This window comes from Heloderma suspectum, chromosome 2 (assembly GCF_057233095.1).
Source record: "Heloderma suspectum isolate Gila_16-S chromosome 2, 16-S_ref, whole genome shotgun sequence".
In the NCBI taxonomy this organism is placed as follows: Eukaryota; Metazoa; Chordata; class Lepidosauria; order Squamata; family Helodermatidae; genus Heloderma; species Heloderma suspectum.
The window spans coordinates 162,160,998-162,182,736 of record NC_139459.1 but is presented as its reverse complement, the minus strand read 5'-3'; the positions used below and the strand labels follow the sequence as shown (position 1 = coordinate 162,182,736).

Sequence of the window (21,739 nt, the reverse complement as noted above, 5' to 3'; positions counted from 1 at the left end):
GGTTGGAAAGCGGGGGAGGCTGATGATGTCATGTAAAGGACCTGCAAACTTCGTGAGTACCCAATCTCAAGCGCAGGATAAAAGACCCATGTGGAGAAGCCCATAATCTTCAGTATGTAACTGTAATGAGTCAGAGAGAGGGAGAGGTACAGTTGGGCTCCTGACATGCAGGGTGGCTGGAATTAAGCATAGCTGGACAGGACAAGGGCAGGGTGGGAAAGCAGAGGCATGCGACGAGCAGGAAGGGCAGCTTTCTTTGGCTTCTCAGCAGAGAATGCTCAGGAGGGAAGGAGGACTTACAAGACAGAGAAATATTGCAAGACAGGAGACACAGCACTGAAAGCACCAGAGAATAAGAAATACTATTCCTTGGTTTGTAGGAGGGAGGGAGGGAGTCCTCATCCCTTCCGTATGATGAGCTGGGGTTGCTAGGTACAAGAATAGAGACTTGGAGTGGTTCCAAGCCCTTTTCTCTGATGTAAGAAGGAGCAGAGGAAGCTCTGAGGGGCTACAATCTTGTGGAGAGCCCCCAGTATCCCTCCTGTGTTTTCCCACCACTTCTCTTGTCCTTTTTCTTACCAGAAAAAAATCTGTTAAGGAGAAAAAGGCAGAAGAATGGCACACGACACCTCTTGATTGGCAGTGCTAGGAGCCGTCTGTCTGGAAGTACCCTAGATCCCAGTTTAAGAACCACTGACCTAACTAATGCAAACCAAGCAGGTTCCAGAGAAGGCAGGTTTAGGAGCAGATGCCACTCACCTTGAACAGATCATAGACATCACCCTGGCTTTGAAACCAGGGGGATATCGTGGCCCATTTTTGCCTCTGATGCTTAAAAGGTAGACAAGGATATGGCTCAATGTCTTCCATCTGATACATAAATCTTCTTCTGCCAATCACAGCTTCAGAGACAGAGGAAGATTCAAGATACACCTGAAAACAGAGATCACTGGAATGAGCTGAGGTGACCACTCCACATGCGCCGGTGCCCTCAGTGCTGATTCATACGTTCGTTCGTTCGTTCGTTCATTCATTCATTCATCCATCACAATTCTATATCTCCCCATAGCTGAAGCTCTCCGGGTGGTTCACAAAAATTAAAAGCCATTAAGGGCGCAATCCTATTCAGATAGGCGGCCGCCTCCAAACTCGGAGGGGATCATTTCCTCCGCGCTTCTCCTGCCCTGCATTTTCAGCTAGACAGCTGATTGTGGCTGTCCAGCCGCGGGAGGGCAGAGCAGGGGAGGAGGCTGCTGTACAACACATAGGATGTGTCATACAGGCATTTCCGCCCTCCCCGCCCCAGAACGCCCTCTGGAAACACCCCTTTTCAGCCACTCTGCACTCCTCTTGCGAGTGCGGAGCACAGGGCTGTTCCGCACTGCCTCCCAGGCAGTGCAGAAGTGGGAGGAGGTTGGTTCTCTGGGAACCGACCTCGGAGCGCAGGTTCCAAGGTCAGTTCCCAGAAAACCAGATAACCTATGGCCGTCTAGCCGCTCTCTAGTGGCCATAGAATTGCTTCCTCCAATACATTATATAAAATATAAAACCATTCATGTAATGACATAGAACAAATAACACACGCAACAACAACTTATATCTAAAACAATTTAAAACTACCAGGCAGAGAGATTCATTATATGCTACCAAATGCCTGAGAGAAGAGGGCAGGTTTAACCTGGTGCCAAAAAGATGACAATATTTGTGCCAGGCAGGCCTCATCAGGGAGTTTATTCCATAAATGGGGAGCCACTACTGAGAAGGCCCTCTCCCTTGTTGCCGCCCTCCGAGCCTCCCTCGGAGGAAGCTCCTGGAGGAGGGCCTTAGATGCAGAGCATAGTATAAAGGTTGGTTCATGCTGGGAGAGGTGTTGTGCCAGGTACTGTGGTCTTGAGCCATGTAGGGCTTTATAGGTCAAAACCAGCACTCTGAATTGGGCTCAGAAGCATAGACAGCCAGTGCAAGTGGGCCAGAATTGGTCTTATATGTTCAGACCGTCTGGTCCCCGTTATCAGTCTGGCTGCTGCATTTTGCATGAGCTGCAGTTTCTGAACCATCTTGAAAGGCAGCCCCACATAGAGCACATTGCAGTAATCTAACTTGGAGGTTACCAGAGCATAGACAAATGAAGCCAGGTTATCCCTGTCCAGATAGGGGCATAGCTGGGCCACCAACCAAAGGTGGTATAAGGCATTTCTTGTCACTGAGGCTACTTGAGCCTCAAGTGATAAGCTGACTCTAGGAGGAAGCTACGAACCTGCTCCTTCAGGGGGAGTGCAACCCCAACCAGAACAGGTTGAGCACCCCCATCCAGTTAGGAGAACCACCCACTAACAGCATCTCAGTCTTGTCTGGATTGAGTTTCAGTTTATTAGCCCTCATCCAGTCCATTGTTGCAGCCAGGCACCAATTTAGCCCTTCCACAGCCTCACCTGAAGAAAATGAAAAGGAGAAGTAGAGCTGAGTGTTATCAGCATACCGATGATAACATACTCCAAAACTCCAGGTGACCGCACTCAACGGTTTCATGTAGATGCTGAATAACATGGGGGACAAAACTGATATCTGCGGAACCCCATACTGGAGAGCCCACAGTGCCAAGCAATATCCCCCAAGTACTACCTTCTGGAGCCGACCATCCACTGCAATGCAGTGACTTCCGCTCCCAACTCGGACAATCGTCCCAGAAGGATACCATGGTCGATGGTATCGAAAGCCGTCGAGAGAACAAGGAGAATCAACAAGGTCACATTCCCCCATCTCTCTCCCAACATAGTTCATCATACAGGGTGACCAAGGCTGTTTCTGTGCCAAAACCCGGCCTGAACCCCAGCTGAAATGGATCTTGATAATCAGTCCCATCCAAGAGTGTCTGGAGCTGGTTGGCAACTACCTGCTCAAGAACTTTGAGCTACTGGCCTAAAACTATTAAGATTTTCCAGTTCCAGGGAAGGTTTCTTTAGAAGTGGTTTCACCACCGCCTCTTTGAGGTGGCCTGGGCCTATTTCCTCTCGCAAGGAGGCATTTATCACTTCCTTGGCCCAGCCAGCTGTTCGTTCCCTGCCAGTTTTTATACCTCAAGAGGGGCAAGGATCCAACACAGAAGTGGTTGCACAAACCAGTCCAAGCACCTTGTCAACATCCTCAAGCTGCACCAGCTGAAACTCATCCAAGAAAACTGGACAAGGTTGTGCTCTGAACACCTCACCAGATTCACCTGCTATAAGACTGGAGTCTAAGTCCTGGTGGATGCAAGAGATTTTACCCTGGAAGTGCCTAGCAAAGGAATTACAGCAGGCCTCAGATGAGTCTACAGTCTCCTTAGGGCCAGCATTTAATAGGCCACAGATGACCCTGAAAAGCTCCACTGGGCAGCATATGGAAGATTGAATAGAGGCAGCGAAATGTGGCTTCTTTGCTGTCCTCACTGCCCCTGAGTATATCTTACCATAGGCACATGCCAGGGTTCGATTGCACCCCCTTGGAGTTCTTCTCCATCTGCACTCAAGCCATCTCCTATTTTGTTTCATCACTCTCAGCTCTAGGGTATACCATGTAGCAGTACGAGCTCTACTCAGGAGAGGGCGCTCAGGAGCAATCATGTCAATCGCCCAGGTCATTTCTGCATTCCACAGATCAACCAGGGTTTTGACTTGAGAGCCAGCCATAACAGCCAGAAAGCTTCCCAGAGCCCTCTGGAAACCTTCTGAATCCATTAGCCTCTGGGGGGAGACCATTTTAATAGGTTCCCCACCCTTGCTGAGGAGAAAAGCTGCCATATTTCTAAATCTCAGCAAGCAATGATCTGACTATGACAGAGGGAGAGAAGCAAAATCCCCCACCTTCATTTCACTATCTCCCTGTCCAGTTTGAGAAAACCAAGTCTAGAGCATGCCCCGCTACATGCGTTGGGCCAATGGCATATTGGGACAGTCCCATGGTTGTCATGGAGACCATGAAATCCTGAGCCGCCCTGACAAGGTGCCCTCAGCATGAATGTTGAGATCCCTCAGAGCCAACAGTCTGGGGGATCTCAACAACGCCCCCGAGACCACCTCCATCAGCTCAGCTAGGGAGTCTGTTGAGCAGCAGGGTGGGCAGTACACCAACAGAATCCCCAATCTGTCCTGCTGGCCCAACACAAGGTGCAAACACTCCAGACCAGTAGTCATGTGGACAAGGAGCCTGCAGAGGGAGATGGAACTCCTATAGACCACAGCAACCCCGCCCCACTGGCCCTCAAGCCTTCCCTCATGCTGAACCAAGTACCCCAGTGGGCAGAACTGAGAGAGACCAACTCCTCTCTGAGCACCCAACCAGGTATCAGTTATGCATGCCAGATTGGCTGCCTCATCCACTATTAAATCATGGATAAGGGAGGGATTATTCTGAACCGATCTGGCATTTAACAACAGCATCCGGAGGCCTGAGGGCAGGCTGATAGGGCAATGACCATGCCTGCAGATGGGGGGAAGGCCAAAACATGGCACAGCCGTTAACTGTCTGGGCCGTGTTCCCCTAAGCTGGCTAGCCCTCCTCCCGACTCTATATCTCCCTTGACCCATAACCATGCAAATTGGGGCCCCCTCAAGTCCCCCAACTTGTCCCCATACTCTCTCTCCCAGGTACATAACAAAGTTTTTTTGTTGGCGAGCAGCTAACTCCACATATAAAGCTGCAAAGTCAATCATCTGGATGTTAGGAGGGTGGCCCTTGTCCTTGTGTCCCCCCAGAAACCGTTCCCCCCAAAGTGGTAACCCCGCCTTTGGTGGCACCACCATCAAGGTACTGGCACCCCACATTAGGGTGGGCAGATAACAAGAGCCGTCCCAGGAACCTTGAGCCCAGTTGGCCCAAATCAACAATAACCTGCCTGGGGAGTGTTTTTTCTCTCCAGCTCCAGCCTCGGAGATACTGTCTCTCTCCTGCAGCAACACAGTGCCAGGCAGGGTCAGAAAGATGGTAAGTTGGCCCCAACTGAGGCTGTAGGATGTCCCGGCTGCCTGCCTCTCTTCAGTCCATGGCTCTACTGGCTAGCCCTATGTCAGGGTGGGCTAAGACTGCAGAGGCATTACATGGCCAGGGCTTGGGGTCCGCGTCTTTTCCATAGAGCCATAAAGAGGCCTTGCCATCCCCCCCGGAATCCTCGAAGGCTGGCTGTGTTCCGCGGTGGCTCCGTGGAGCAGCTGGCCAGGCCCAGGCCAGGGCCGTCCGCAGTCGGATTTCCGGCCGCGGAGGGCTCTGGGTGAAAAACTAACCAAAAACGCATACACAAATGGCTGCTGCCATTTGCATTCCTTATTTTTCGCCGTCTTAGTCAATGTAAATATTTATGTAGACTAAGACGAAGAAAACAAAGGGGAACGCAAATAGCGTACTGGGTGCTATTTGCGTTCCCCTTTCTTGTCTTCGTCTTAGTCTACGTAAATATTTACGTAGACTAAGACGGCGAAAAATAAGGAATGCATTTGCGTACTTGTTTTTTTTTTTTACCCAGACGTGATAGGCTACCTAAGTCTTTACATAGCCTATCACGTCTATGGGGGGGAAAAAAGAAAAAAACAGACTGCAAATGGCGGCGGTGGCAGCTGGTCAGAAGACCAGCCGCTGCCGCCACTGCCAGAGCCGCTGCCGTCCGAAACATCCACCCCAGGTAAGTCTCGTCCCGGGGGGGATCCGCGGGGGGCGGGGGGGTGGCAGGGCGTTCCGCGATGGATTTCGGGGGGCCGAATGCACTGGCATTCAGCCTCACTGAGATCCGTCACGGAATTCTCTGAGATCCCTACAAATTCCTGGAGGAGATGGCTACCTACGGCTCCTAGTCCTGATGCTACCTCCAGTATCAGAGGCAGTACGCCTATGTACAAAGTCGCTGGAGAACTTGGGCAGGAGGGCGCTGTTGCATTCATGTCCTGCCTGTGGGTTCCTGGTTGACAGCTGGCTGGCCACTGAGTGAACAGAATGCTGGACGAGATGGTCTCCTGTTCTGATCCGGCAGGGCTCTTCTGATGTTCTTACACATGGCAGGCTGAGGCTAAGAAATAGCATGGCTGTATGCTGGTCAGAATTCTACAGGACTACAGGAAAACTGCAGAATGTAGTATTGGGGACAGAGTTTAGCTTCCCTGGGATGTAAACTTCATTTTTAAACATCAAGTTTCTAGCTCTTACAGCTGTAAAGATTTGTTTGAAAGTGTGTGGACTATACCTGGGGAAATCTGAGGTGCAGATTTCCCAAGATTCATCCCAAGAGGTGGATGAATGAGATTTACAGTGATTGTGGGTGGAGCTCCAGTGCAGTCCATAGCTCCTTGCCCCTCTTTCATAAATTTGAGTGATATATATAGGTTGCAGAATTCAGTGTAGAATTTGGACGGTCTGACACAAAATATTGCCTGGTGCAGACCGAGCACAGTGGTTGAAATGTCACCCTAGGGCCATGGATACTAGGCTTCAAATCCTCACTCAGCCATGAAATTCACTGACTGGATGACTTTTGGACAGTAACGATCTCTCAGCCTAATCTACCTCATAAGGTTGTTGTGAGGATAAAATAAATAAACATCATAGTTTTTTTAAAAATCACAGAGTAGAGATGCCCCCCCCGCTCAGCTTTCTTTGGGTTGGAAATGAGCTGAGCTTCCCCTGACTCCAAACTGGAAAACAGCTCAGCAAATTTCTGAGCAAATCCGAATTTCTTAGCACCCCCTAAAACTACTGGTGCGGGGAATGCACCTCCCCTGCAGAGGACCCTCTTACCATAAGGACATCCAGCAACAGGTGGGCATTCCCCCACTGTGTTAACTGCAGCAAATGTAGGTCGCCAAGGATTGTGGAAGTTTGTAAGCCTTTGTAAGCCAATGGCCAGCGGGCTGAGAAGGATGGGAGTTGTAGTCTAACTCATATGGAGGGTTAGGGAAGACTGTCATACAATGTCTTTTACTCTAGTCCACAAAATCATCTAATTGTGTCCTTATGGGGAAAATACAGTATCTGCTACTCTTATGCGAATTTGGTACCCCTCTTGACTACAGCGGGGCTTCTTCCCAAAGTGACATCTGAGTCAGCACCTGTTCTTCCTCACTACGATAAAGCCAGGCTCTTTTTCCAGGTCAAAGGGCTTCCTTACCTTTTCTGGGGTCAGAGTGTCATTCTGCTTCAGGGCGACACTCTTGTCCACAGCATGGAGAGAGCACAGGGCACCAGGAGCAGCTTCAATCTGCAGATTGACTTTGGACCCTGGAAGCACCGCCTCCTTCTCTGAGAAGCCCAGTGCCACCTGTGGATGGAGGCAGACGGGAGGGGGGTTGCAGATGAGACATGCACTGACAGTGAATAATTTAAAACAGCAGAAAGAGAGGAAGGAGGGAGGGAGGGGGTGGGGCGCAGTGGGGTGGGGCATCCATACTGTCTCTCTCAGTTCTTTTTAACAGAGAATCAAGATGAGGTTCACCTTGAATACTGCATTCCCTTTGCATACCTATGTTTTCCCTGTTGACATTTTGTCTGACTGTGATTTATTTCTACTTCCACCGCAATTGCAGCAGCATTTGTTCAGGTGCAAACTCACTGTAGCACTGTTATTCAGAGGAGTGGTCTGGGATGTGGCTAATGATGGTGTGAAATATCACCTCTGCAGCTCCAATGAAAACCAGCCTGTCCGCTGCCACCACTGTTATTTAAAAAATAATAATGGTGAAATTGATCAGACTTTCCCCCTTTTCTGCAGCAGTACAGAAGAAGCCTGATAAAAACTTACCCGGGTAGTCAGTTTTACTACTGTGCGCTCCAGTTTTGGTCCATATACATGCCCCTTCCTTAAAAAGAAAATCACCCCACTCTTCAGAGCCAGGTGCATTTTTCACACAGCACGTGGCACTTTACAAACCCCATCCCCACGTGTGCTTTCCCTTCTTTCTTTCAAAAGAGAAGTAGCAACTGGCTGCTTGAAGAGAGAGTGACCATGCAGACAGATCAGCAGAGGCAGCCCTGCCCTGCCACAGTGGAGCCAGCCCAGGAATGCAGTAGGGGAACTGGAGAGTGGGGTGGGCTGCTGTGACAGCGGATCCCGTGGCTCTCTCAGCCTTCTCTCGATTCCGTGCTGCTCCCTGCAACCACGGGGAAGGAGAATGTGCAATCCACACTGATCAGGGCTAGCACTACAATAGTCCTATGATAACATCTGGAAGCTTCCAGACAAGGCTTTTGTCATGCAATCACCCTGCCTCACTCACAGAACGTTACGGAGGCTCCAGACTTCCATTTGTCACCCTCCCATCTTTTCTTACTGCTTCTTCCATCTTTTTTCTTTCCACAAAAAATCTGGGACAGAAAAGATGGAACAGCTCCACAGTGGGGTTTTCTAGATAAGGCCTTTTAACCTGCTACTTCTTCTTCCGGATTCTTTACAGGATTAAAATCAAGATCTCTACATACAGTTTTTTTCCTTTCATGCTTTCTGATACTTTCCGCTACATACCCTTTGCGGGGCATGGTGGCATGGTGGCACAAAGCAGAGCAAGGCAGCTGCACTGGTGAAGAATTGTGCTTTGTCTCAGAATTGTAAGAAAGACCGCCTCCCCTGCGCCCAAGCAACCCCAGGAAAGTGGCTGGAAAACACAGGAGAGCAACTGGAGGATGACAACATCGTCTAAAGCCCCAATAAACTACCATGGGCTAGGAATGGTGAGCGGACAATAAAAGCCTCATCTAGAAAAGCCATTTGAGTGCTATCAACTCATTTGAGTGGTATAGGAGCCCTCCATCTGGAAGAATCCTTGCACCATTTTGGGGGGTGCTTCAAGAGCTCTTTGGAAGCTGTTGGGAACAGTTGGGAAAAGTGATATGCAGATGGAGGAGATAGGCAACGCTTTTCAAAACAGTTTATGGTGCTATGATAGCAGCTTAATGTCCAGTGGTATACACAATTATACCTTTTGTGCCGCTTTGACTTATTAAATCGGCCTTGTAAGTGCTTTTTTTTTTTTTAATAACCAGCAAAACCTGTTTGATGAGATATGATAGTGAGACAAAAAACCAACAACCCACAAGTGTACACATAGGTAGCAATGGCTCCATCATATCACTTTCAGCTCCTCTGATTCTAGCCATAGATTTGCAGAGTATATGATCCACCCTCCACATGCGCCACTTGCAGGCAATGGAACGATACACCAACCTTATGTTTGAAGCACTTGTCTATTAGGAACACATCCACGTCAGCCACCACCTCGCCATCAGCAAGCACGGCATACACCAGAAGCCTGGCTAAGGGCGCCAGGTCAGAGCTTGTGGACAGGGTGAGAGAAAAGCTGCCCTTCAGTGCTGGGTCCGGGGAAAGGAAAGATGGTGGTGAAGGAGAGGATTTAAGTATATGCAATGGGAGAGGGGGAAATAACTTCTTCTAGATGGTGATAAAGCTGATAAAGTACTGGTGTCTGTATGGAACCTGAGGGAATTCCTTGAACATCCCCCCTTTTCCCTAATATTGATTCAGGGCAGGGGTGGGCAGCCTTTTTGACCTCTAGGGCTGCATGTGGGGCTGAGTGGCAGGTCAGGGGCTACAGCAGTGCACGTTCATGCACACGCACTCCCCTCCTAAGGGTGGAGGGACAGGGGAGCTTAAATTTCCTTGCCCTGCCCACAGGGTTTAAGGATGGGACTGTCATGCTGCTAACATTGCTGGAGGGTGGGGGAGGTGAAGCCTCCACACTGGCCCAGCAATCCCCACTGAGACCACTGTCCTGGCGCTGCTGACAGCAGCACTGGAATAGTGGTTTTTCCCCTGCAGCTGGGCTATGGGGAAAAGTGGACATGGCTCCCCTGGCTCTACAGGCTGCATGGGGGCAGCGGGGAGTGGGGGGGGGTGCGCACGCTACCCACAGGTTGCCCACATGTGATTTAGGGTGATTCTTTTGACTTTGTCTGGGATTACTTTCACATGTGCTATTGATTTACTTGCACTTCTGCCATTATGTCTCTTTCCTCATTACATCACTTCCTTATCGTGCAGCAATGAAAGCAGAGTAACAAAAATCATTTAAAATTTTGTTGTCAAAATTATGGTGCCAAGCAAACATCTATTACAGGATCTTGGCACTGAGTAGACCGAGCCAGGCTGGCAGTTGAGGAAGCAGGAGATTCAGGGTGTTTCTACATTAACCAAAAAACCTGCAAAAACCCACATCCTTTCCGGAGCTTCCTGCTTTTGGTTTTTTTGTGGGATTAGGAAGGGCTCCTTTACATGGCAGACATGTGGTTTGAACTGAGGGAGTGCCTCCCTCCCTCCCTGGCATGTGTGCAAAGGAGAGGGCGGGGGGGGGGGAGTCTTGTTTTCATAGCTTAACTTCTGCTGTACTGTTTTCTCATAGCCCACACAAAACTTCTGACTTGCTTCTGAATAGACATAAAATGTAAGATTGTGCTGTAAGTCTGCAGCCCTCGGCACATTTATGTGGGAGTAAGCCCCATTGAACTCAATAGGACTTACATCTGAGTAGACATAAGATCACCCAACCCTTGGCACGCTTACTTGGGAGTAAGCCCCACTGAACTTAATAGGGTGCTCTGAATCAACAGAGGACGTTGCTTCTGAGCTTGGTGGAGTAGGGGATCAGATATGCCTCCCTTCGTTGCAGGGAGGCTTTTACCCTCTTCTCCCTCCAATTGAGAAATGCAGAAACAGGAGACACAATCAGTAGGCGATTCTTGCCCTCGCTCCTGCCAAATCTCATCCTGACTGCACCCCCAACAACGGAAAACAAACGCCCACAGCAGGCAGACACAGCGGTTTCTTCCACTATTGGAGAATTTCACAGGGGGGTCTGGTGCTCCTGTTCTGTGGGCTGGAAAAAAATGCCACATTTATTGCGTTTGGGGAAAACATGGGATAGACTGGGGGGAAAGGCGGGAGACACCCTGGAGGGTACCAGCGTCATCTAAACAGCCCACAAACTTCTGAGAGAGAGCCATCTCAATACCAAGATAAAAGCTTTGTGTGATGAACTCCTCATTGATTGTGCTCTTGAGAAAAAGATCCACTTGCTGAGTTCATTTATTTTAACATTATTTATTATGAATGCCATTCTGCTCTTGGGCAGCAATGATAATAAAGTGCTTGTAAATCCCTGGAGAAGAGCTGGGGGATCACTTGGGCAAGAGGAGCAACAGGGAAGGATCTTCTACATCTCAGTATGTGGCCTGAAGCACTGCATGCCAGAGAGATGTCCCCACCCTCCTCTGGTGCCAGGAAAAGGTGGGGAAAGGGAATATCCTTCATTTGCACTTCCCTTTGGAAGATCCCCACCCCACCCTTCTCCCAGTTATCCCCCTGCCCTTTGTCTGACCTTTGCAAGTAAAAACAACACCATTTGTTATGGTTAGTGTGTGAAAACTGTTATCGGAGTGTTTGGAGAAATCTTCTGGAAAGAAACTTTGCATTTATGGTACATCAGTGCCTTTTTTTTCTTGAATGATGGCATGGCAAAATTGGGGTCAGTCCAATATGTCAAAGATATTGATCTTCAGAGCTCTATAACATTTGCCATGAATATTTGTTCTCCATTACATTTGGAGGTTGCTATGGTTCCACTAGGATTTCTTGTATTTCTGAGTTTCTTTTCCCCTAATGGTATGGAATCAAATATTTGCTTCTGGAATGTTAAGATCTATTAATAAACTTGATACTGATACTATGAATGCAATTCCAGTCTTGTCCAGCAAAGAAAATTAGAAGTTTCTTCCAAGAATGAAAACCTTGACCAATATGTTCCAGCCAAAAGCCAAGCCTTACCTTTTATAGAACCACCTTCTGTCCTAGTGTTGCTGATGGCACACATTTGGGCACACCTAATATTTTACATACAACATTTGACAGAACCACCTGAAGTTTACAATTTACCCCTATAATCCACAACTGGACCCCACACAAAAGTCATGCTAGGGATTTTGCATAGAAGACCCAAAAGGCAGCCATAGAAGGACAACGTTCTCCTTTTGTAAAAGAAAATCTAACGGTAGCTTTGGCATAGTAGGATGCTGTCTAAAAGAGCAAAATGCTATGAACTGAACAAGGGAGGGCTGAGTGATCATCTCCCATTCATAACACATGCAATTAAACTAAAAAGGTAACTCAGCAAGAAGGACTTCCCCATTAGTTCAACAGCAGACTCTATTGGGTGGAGTGAGGCCTTGCCACGATGACAGGCATTGTGGATTTGATATTGAAAAGGGCACTAGAGCATTGTATAAGTGTTATGTGGAACAGCAGCTATAATTCCACTTGCAGCTGACTGCAGAACAGCAATGCCTAAGAAGTGCTAAAGGGCCCCTGTCTGTGGGAGTAAGTGCAGGCATATTAACTAAGACAATGATTTCAAGTAAATATTGGTTTAAAGTAAACAACAAGTTCATGTAAGCTTCTATATGAACAGCTTTAAAATACAGCAGATACATCCAGAAATACCTTATTTTCAAAAAACCAAAATGCTACTAAGTTGTGAGAAAGCTTTTGAGTAATTAAAAAAACTCGAGAGCTTACTCATTAGTTTGTGAGATTTTAGTTGGTCCTAATAAAAGTACTAAAAAAACACAGATTGTGAATCTATTTATTTTTCTAATAGACCAATGTGGCTCCCTCCCTTTTTTACTGTTCAGTTACTCAGGATTAGAAAACTGTCCCAGAGATTGTGCATATTCTGCCACAAAATGGCAAACACTGCATCAAACAATCCAAATAAGAAAGAAAATGCTTTCCCTGCCCCCTTGCCCCATAAGCTGACACATAATTTATATTGCCAATCCCCCTCCCCATTATATGGAGTTCCCTGGGTGGGCTGGGGTGTGGCAAGGGTACAGGTGACAAATTTCTCCTACTTACTCTCATCCTGGCCAACTGGCACCTGCTTCTGTCCACTGGAGACAATCCTCCCTTTTGATACCACCTGCAGGGAGACATTAAGTTAGGCCTGGGACATGGGGAAGAGCCCCTCTTTGGCACCGCAGAAACTAGAAGAAATGTGAGAAGAGAAAAATGTGAAGACAGGGAGAGCCTAGAGCAGAGCAGCTTTCCCCAACCTAGTGACCTCATGCTGGGTGAGCATGATGGGAGTTGCTGTCCAACACATCTGGAGGACACCAGGTTGGGGAAGGCTATCATGGTTTTTGCCATAGAAAGTCTGCAACTTAGGAGGGAAGTGAGCTTTGGAGCTATTCGAGTTTTAGGGGCAGAAGGTTGTGGCCACATCTCCTGTCTGCATCTGGTGTCTGCAAACATGGTTGACTAATTCACTCAATGCCCTTTTAGAGGGAACATCTCAGGGCAAAATTAGATGTGGAACAGGAGACCTGTGATACCCCCTCTCCGGGAGACCAAGGTTGCTGAGTGCATGTACTGGAGGTTGGGCCCGAAGGGCAGTCTGGGGATTCTGCTCGTGTACCGTCCATCCCGCTGCACGACTGACTCCCTGGCCGAGGTGCTGGAGGTGGTCTCTGATGTGCATGTACAGTCCCCTAACTTATTGGTGTTGGGGGACTTCAACGTACATTCGGAGGCCATCCTCACAGGAGCACCTCGGGACTTCATGGAGACCATGGCCTCCTGGGAGCTGCACCATATTCTAACTGGGCCCACCCATGTAGCCGGTCATGCACTAGACCTTGTGTTTGTTTCTGGAGAAGCGGGGAGTGATCTGGAAGTCGGGGGTATATCCACCACCCCCTTGTCATGGTCAGATCACTATCTGGCGACGTTGGACTTCTCGGTTCCACAACCCCTCCGCAGGGGTGGAGGACCCATTAAAATGGTCCGCCCCAGGCGTCTTATGGATCCAAATGGATTCCTGAACGTGCTTGGGGATCCTCTGGGGCACGCCAACGGCCACTCGGTCGAGACCCTGGTGGGTGGCTGGAATGCCGCAATCACTGGGGCATTAGATCAGGTGGCTCTGAAATGCCCTCTCCCCCTGAACAGGGCTCAGACTGCACCATGGTTCAATCCGCGGTTACGAGCTCTGAAACAGGAGGTGAGACGGCGAGAGCGCCGGTGGCGGACGTCTCGCTCCAAAGACGATCAGACACGGGCTAGAGCTGTATCTTCAGCCTATCACATGGCGGTGAAGGCAGCAAAAAAGGAATATTATGCTGCCTCCATCGTGTCTGCAGAGTGCTGTCCCAGGAGGCTGTTACAAGTGGTCCGGAGCCTGGTCGGTCCTGTGGCTCCGGAATCACTGGAGCATTCTAAGGCCCCCTGTGAGGCCTTGGCAAGGCACTTTGCAGATAAAATTGATCAGATTAGGTGTGTTACTCTGCATGCTGTGGATACAGTTAGTGAGCAAGAGGCGGCCTGTGGCAAACCGGTTTTGTGGGATCGGTTCCAGCTTCTTCCTTCTGATGAAGTGGACAAGGTGCTTTCATCTGTACGGCCGACCACCTGCTTATTTGATCCTTGCCCATCTTGGCTCATTATGGGCTGCAGAGAGAGACTGGGTGAGGGGATCAGGGCGGTGGTGAACGCCTCACTTGAGGAGGGAGTGATGCCATCAGCCCTCAAAGAGGCAGTGATAAGACCACTCTTAAAGAAGCCCTCCTTGGATCCTCAAGTTCTGAACAACTTTCGCCCAGTCTCAAATCTGCCATTTTTGGGCAAGGTAATTGAGCGGGTGGTGGCGGTGCAGTTGAAGGAACACTTGGAAGAAACTGATTATCTAGACCCATTTCAGTCAGGCTTCAGGCTTGGGCATGGAACAGAAACAGCCTTGGTCGCCTTGGTAGATGATATGAGGAGGGCTCTGGATAGGGGTGAATGCTCCTTCCTTGTTCTCCTCGACCTCTCAGCGGCTTTTGATACCGTTGACCACGGTATCCTCCTGGACCGCCTGGAGGGGTTGGGCATTGGAGACACCGTATTGCAGTGGTTCCGGTCCTTCCTCTCTGGCAGGTACCAGAGGGTAGCACTGGGAGAGGAGGTTTCGAACCCGTGGCCACTTATTTGTGGGGTGCCACAGGGTTCCATCCTCTCCCCGATGCTATTTAACATCTATGTGAAGCCGCTGGGGGCTATCATCAGGAGGTTTGGGGTGCAGTGTCATCAATATGCGGATGACACGCAGCTCTACCTCTCATTCAAATCTTCACCAAGGTTGGCCATAGAATCCCTGTCCAAATGTCTGGAGACGGTGAGTGGCTGGATGGGGAGGAATAAGCTGAAGCTGAACCCTGACAAGACCGAGGTACTTTTGGTGGGAGGCAAGAGGAGGCTGGGGGATGTTGACCTGGTGTTGAATGGGGTACAGCTACCCTTGCCTGGGGGTCATTTTGGGCTCCCAGCTGTCCATGGAGGCTCAGGTGTCAGCTGTGAGCCGGACAGCGCTGTATCAACTCCATCTGATACGGCGGCTGCGCCCCTTCCTTCCCAACCATCTGCTCCCATTGGTAGTACATGCCCTGGTCTCCTCTCGTTTAGACTACTGTAATGCGCTCTACGTGGGGTTACCCTTGAAGACGGTTCGGAAGCTGCAGCTGGTACAGAACGCGGCGGCTCGCCTGATTAAAGGCAGCCGCCGGCGAGATCACATCACTCCAGTGCTGAAGGAGTTGCACTGGTTACCAGTTGTTTTCCGGGCCAAATTCAAGGTGTTGGTTTTGACCTTTAAAACCCTATATGGTTCCGGCCCAGCCTATCTTAAGGAGCGCCTCCAGCAACACCAGACAGGCCGCTTAACAAGATAAGCCTCAGATGGCCTTCTCTCTGTCCCATCAGCCAGGACAGCTAGACTGGTGGGGACGAGGGAGAGGGCCTTTTCTGTGGTGGCCCCCACTCTGTGGAACTCCCTCCCTAGGGAACTCCGTCATGCCCCCTCTTTAATGAGCTTCCGTCGTGCATTAAAAACGTGGTTGTTCAGGCAGGCATTTGGGGTGGGTTAGGGTATTTTAGAAAATGTTTTTATTGTATAATTCTATTGTTTTAAACTGTTTTATTGTATGTTGTACATCGCCCAGGGTGGCTGGGTGACCAGCCAGATGGACGATTAATAAATTTAATAATAATAATAATAATAATAGTAATAATAATCTCTCCAGTTTTGGGAGGAAGGACAAATTAGGAGCAACTCCAGAGAGCTGGGACAGCAGTATTATCTCCCCAGCCCTCTCAGTCTTCTTTTTTTGAGGGGCCTACATCATCAGCATTGGAATCAGAAATATCTGTCTTCAGGAAATCCTCTTTTTCACTTTAGCTGTTTTCCTTTTATTCTTTCTGCATTTTTTCTGTTTAGGTTTCTTTTTCTCTTTCCTTAATTCTCTCTCCTTTTTAGCTCTTTATTCTACATTGCATTTTTTCTATTTCTTTATTTTCTTTCCTTTTTGCCCTTTCTTTCTTTGGCCATTGATTCTTTTCTCTTTCTCACACTGCACCTGGGGTTTCTTTTCACAAATTGTTAGATGCTCACCAAGTAATAGAAATCTATGTGGTTGGCCTCAGGGTCCAGTTTTTTCAGGTCCAGGATGTAATCCACCTGTACTTCCTGATTCTTTCCACAGGGCAGCTCTTCCTCCACTTGCTGGATCTCAAGGAAACTGTTACTCTCTGAGTAGAAAGGCTTTAGCCAGCTGAAAGCTTCATCCTGCATTGTCTCCAGGTCAGATGCATCACCCTGAGTCAAATTAAAAATGCTATGCCTGCCCTACAACACAAAGAGGTACAGGAGAGGTCAGAAATAACCCATGAGTCAAAGGTGTTTGATTATAATCAGAGGGACCAGATGCATTCCAGAGGATAAAACGTAGAAGAAATTGGAAAATACATTTCTCTGTCACTGTTGAGATGTGGAAGACAACAGATAGCTTAGAGATAAAAGTAAAGTGCATTGCCCAAGAGGTGAGGGAAATAGTTGGTTGCCAAAGTTCTGGTATGAGCTTGCATAAGATGATAGAAGAGAAAGAAATCAAACTAAAATGGTAAAATAATCAGATTATTTAATATTTATTTACTATTTCAATATATCCCACCTTTCTAGATGGCTAACAACAATAATAAAAGTACAATAAAATGGTTTTTTTTTTAATCTGTAATGGTAAAATATAAAAAAGGGCAGATTAAAAAACAGCAATATAATGCCAATCCATGGCTATATTAAAACAGGTTAAAAGTGGCTGTAAATAAAAAAAATAAAGAATCCAGGCAGTCTGACAGGCCAAAGCCCTGTTTAAATAAAACATTGTTTGCCTGGTGATGGAACAATTTTCATGGTGGCTTCCCTTTACTATCTGGAGGTGAGCACAGCTGAGAAGCCCATCTTCATGGCAACATTCATCAGAGGCTTACGAGTATCCATTTAGTTAGGTGGGTGTCTTTGCAGGGAGGGGGAGGGAAGGAGGCTGGGGACGGCTGAGGACAGCTCGCCTCCCTACGGCCCCAATCTCCTCCCCTCCCCAACCACCTGCACGCCCTCTTTTATCCCTGCACAAGCTTGCATTTGTGAGCTTGTAGTAGCAGCTGGTGCAGTTCTCTCTGCAGTGGCTGTGAGGGGGCAGAAGAGGGGGCGGGGAGCCCCAGTTCCTGGCTCCCAGGTCAGAGCCCTGTCTCTGACCTCGGAGCCCAGAAACTGACCTGTGGCCCCTAGATGCTGTCTAGGGGCCATAGGATTGCTCTCCCCATGTATTTAAAATTTGATTTGTGATATTTATTGTAAGTTTTATATATTAAAATAAAACTTTACAATTATATATTAAAGCAATGCTGCTGCCACACTGAACAGAAAGCAATAACAGGCTGAAACTGTCAAGAGGAAACTACTAATTAAAGACAGAGTAGCTTCAGTATTGCTTTGTCAGTCCACAGGGACTGGTCAGGCTGCAATTGCATTTTAAATTTTATAAAATCACCACTTTACTAAAGTCTGAAGTAAGATGGGAGAACACAAGCACACACACAAGACTGGAATGAAACAAGCTGACAATGATATCTTCTAGACTCTCTGAAACAAGTGAGTCAACACAAGATGACAATTCTAAACTAAACTGCTAGTGTGGATCAATCATGCATAGTTCATCCACTGACTTTATATGATTTACAATATAAAGTTTATAAGCATCCATGTCAATCCCTCTATTTTATGCTCTTTTTGCCTGAGCTTTCCTATACCTGCAACTGCACAATTAACACTGACCAAAATAACTGCTACTCCAAAATATTTGTCAACCTCTGTTAGAATTGCTGGAGAATCCACTAGTTTAAACACTTCTGGTTAGAGCTTTTGTCTTCATAATTAAATCTGTTCCTCCAAACCCCTTTCAGGGTTGACAGCTCCTTTGCCAGTATGTGTACAACTCACCCGTAAAGCAACAAGAGTGTTTTCCCATTTTGTCGTGTCTAAGGAGAAATGAACTTCACCATTCTCATCTGTGACATATGAAAAGTGCATATCCACATTATTGATATCAACAGTAAGATAGACAGTCTGGCTCTTGTAGGGAACCATATTGACAGTACATTTCATCTGTGGAAACAATATGGGAATTAATGCCTTGTTGTTCTTCCAGCGACTGTTAAGACATACAAAGTCTGTGAGAGACCATTTGAGGCTGTTGTATAGGTTGGAACTTATATTTTATAAGTTATTAAAATATTCTGCTTTCAGATAAAGCTGATCTGAATCCTGCATTTCAGACTTCATGTGCTTATTTCTCAGAAGCACCTCCTGGCTAACTCACCGATTGTGCATACCGAGGGACAACTGCTACATACATTTAAATGGGCCTGTAGATTAGACATAATGCCAGGGGCAGAAATCCAACTGGAAAACCCTCCCTCGTACAGTTCGGGAGGCAGAAAATGTGACATCTTTCACATGCCTCCTGAAAACACACTTGTTCACCCATGCTTTCCTGGGGCTGCAACTAAATTAATTATGCTCCTCCATTTTACTGCTCCTTGATATTTTTTTTTTACTGTAGTTGGAAGTGTTTTTAATGCTGTATTTTAATGTTGTGTTTTTAATATTGTATTTTAATATTGTGAACTGCTGAGAGATTTTATGACATTCAGCAGTATATTAAAAATCCCTTTGCTTAGAAAAAAGAATGATCATGACTGATAACATTGCTATAATTTTAGGCTCTAAAAATAACAACAAATGTTCTTAAAATACTTGGCTTATTCTTTCAATTTAATTCTGAATATATCTAAAAGTAAGCCATGGGTGGAAAACTTGTGGCCCTTCAGATGTTTTGGCCTGCAACTCCCACCATCTCTCACCCATAGCTATGCTAGCTAGGCCTGATGGGAGTTGTAGACCAAAACATCTGGAGGGCCACAAGTTGCCTACCCCTGCTTTAAGCCAAGCTGGATATCCCTCCCAGGTGAAATTTCTTTGCTGCCTTCATCCTTCAGGCTGAAATGGCACCCCCGAGTGGCACCTTTGAAAACATCCTCCCCAACCCCAATGGGATATTGAGTAGGGGCATTTCTACAGGAGGTCTTTATCCCACACCTTTACTGAGGCTTCTCTTTCTGGATTCTTTGTGGGATTAAGATCAGCTCGTGTACATGTGCTTTATTTGGGGGGGGTGTCTTTGTCTTTCTATGTTTCATCATACAACTACTAGGTGGTGATGTGGTATAGCAGAATTGCGCAATTACACGAGACTCTCATTCCGCCATTTCTAAATAACACCAGACTTTCCTCATTAGGAAAAAAACTGCAATAAAGGTTGTAAAGCATGGGAGAGATCCTGGAGGATGATAGCACTATGACCCACAAACTACCATGAATGAGCCATCACGAGCACACAATAAAAGCCTCATGTAGAAAGTTTACAAGGAATGTGGTGCTACATCAGCACTCTGATTGACAGAGAGATTGGGTAGGGCTGTTAGGAACTGACCTTTCCAGTATATGGAACTCCAAGCTTATAGAATGGATTGAGATTGATGAACTGTACTTTAATTGCTCTGGTGACAACAGCAATGGTGTCGCTTCCTGAGATTGTCACTCCTGTAGAGAGAGATGAAATCCTAGCTCAGCACAGCTGTGGGGAAAAGCACTATAAGAAACATGACATAGGAGGCGCATCCATATTGGCTGAGCTACTCTGATGTCACAGACGGATAGGCAAGCCAAGGGCTGACCCTTTAGCAGAAATTGGAATTCAGAGGTATGTCAGCCAACTTTTGCTAAGTTAGCATATATACTGTAGGTCAGAAACCCGCTAACATGCTCATTTGCATATTCCCAGTTTGGAAATGTGGCACTATAAGGGCAGCACTTCTTACAGGAAGTGCTCCCCCTACTTTCTATATGGATTTTGCACATTGGTAGTGACACTTCCTTTGTGTGAACTGCTCAAGATTCCTCCAATTTGTCATTTGGACTATCGGGGATCCCCTCAGAATATGCACAGGTGCTATGTGCACTGTAAGGCCTGGAAATGCATCCTATAAAAGCAACCTCTGACAGTCTCAGGTTTAAAAACAACCGTGGTCATAAAAGTAGAAAGGGGGAGAGAGAAAATCAAATGAGAGAATCAGGGCTAAATTAAGGTTACCAAACATAAAGCTGAATCTCCCCATTTCTTTTTATTTCCCTTGTACCTGTTCCTTCCTCCTCCAGGTTTGCAGAAAGTTCAATATAGTTCTTATAGCCTGTTTGAGACAGCTCAATATCTGTTGCATTAATAGTAAAGGAGGCACAACCAGCCTTGTCTGTCTGGAGATAAGAAAAATTATACTGAGTAAGAGATTCTCCTCCCTTTTATCACACCTTGACAGTTTACAGTTATGGTGCACCATGTTACAGCAATAGTCTCCACTATTGCAAAGTGTAAAATAAATGTTACATCTGTTACAGAATTTATTTATCTATTTAAGAGGCGCACATGGAAAAATAGATTCTTATGGGAAAAAAGTTGGTTAAAGCAGGAGTTCTCAGACCTCATCACAATGACCTAAGAAAGAGAGAGAACTCAGCTAGGGAAGCGTGCAGATCTTATGCTTCAAGCCGTCAGTTTTCAATAGGCTGAGGTACTCTTAACTCTGCATAGGATTTCACTGCTACTCTCATCCTGGGCCCAGAAGGAAGCAAATCAAACACAAATTATGAGCAGTTTCTGCAGTCATGGTGGTTCTATGTGAAACATGCTCCTTCCTTGCGCACACTGCTGTTCATACTGACATGCCTTGAAAACACTGAATACCTTTACAGATTTGCTTCAATTATGTGTTAATTGGGCCTGGTTCTTATTTAGTCTAGCAACAAGTACAAATCATACTGTGTGAAAACTAAGAAAACAGGAATATGAGAAGATCCCTCCTGGCTCACACCAAAGGGCTGTATTGTTGGATAAGAGGAACAACTCCACATGCTTCCAGACACTAGGGGGTGATGGAGAATGTGTTGCATCAACAGCCACTTGTCTGTTCATCCCCTTTGTTGTCTGATCATTTCCTTCTCCCTGCTTCCTCCCCTTCCCCTTCCTTCCTCCTCCTCTTGCCTTTGCAACAAGCACCATGTGGTTTCTCCAGAATCAAGCAAGTAACCATATCTCATGCCTTAGGGGGTGCTTGTAGCTAAACAGTGTTAGATAGCCTCCTCTGATGATGTGTATAAAAACGCTAATAAAGTAAGCTGATGTATCACAAGGCTAAAAATTGGCTATAGCCTGCGTTTATTGCCCCTATACTAAATGCTATGTTGCAACACTTTCTGTATATAAGGCAACTCTGCTGTAAGTTACACCAATCTTT

General features: G+C 47.0%; 1 protein-coding gene across 1 annotated transcript in view; it reads right to left on the bottom strand.

The window, feature by feature from the left end:
• Nucleotides 1-21,739, bottom strand: part of LOC146353035 (alpha-2-macroglobulin-like protein 1) — a 95,896-nt gene that overhangs the window by 41,186 nt on the left and 32,971 nt on the right. The window contains exons 10-17 of the mRNA XM_084835508.1: nucleotides 20,588-20,702; nucleotides 19,882-19,991; nucleotides 18,330-18,494; nucleotides 16,446-16,679; nucleotides 12,878-12,941; nucleotides 9,179-9,324; nucleotides 7,130-7,279; nucleotides 760-933 (exon numbers count right to left, since the gene is read on the bottom strand). Of these exons, the coding sequence (XP_084691634.1) occupies nucleotides 760-933; nucleotides 7,130-7,279; nucleotides 9,179-9,324; nucleotides 12,878-12,941; nucleotides 16,446-16,679; nucleotides 18,330-18,494; nucleotides 19,882-19,991; nucleotides 20,588-20,702 (1,158 nt within the window). The remainder of the gene's footprint in view (nucleotides 1-759; nucleotides 934-7,129; nucleotides 7,280-9,178; nucleotides 9,325-12,877; nucleotides 12,942-16,445; nucleotides 16,680-18,329; nucleotides 18,495-19,881; nucleotides 19,992-20,587; nucleotides 20,703-21,739) is intronic.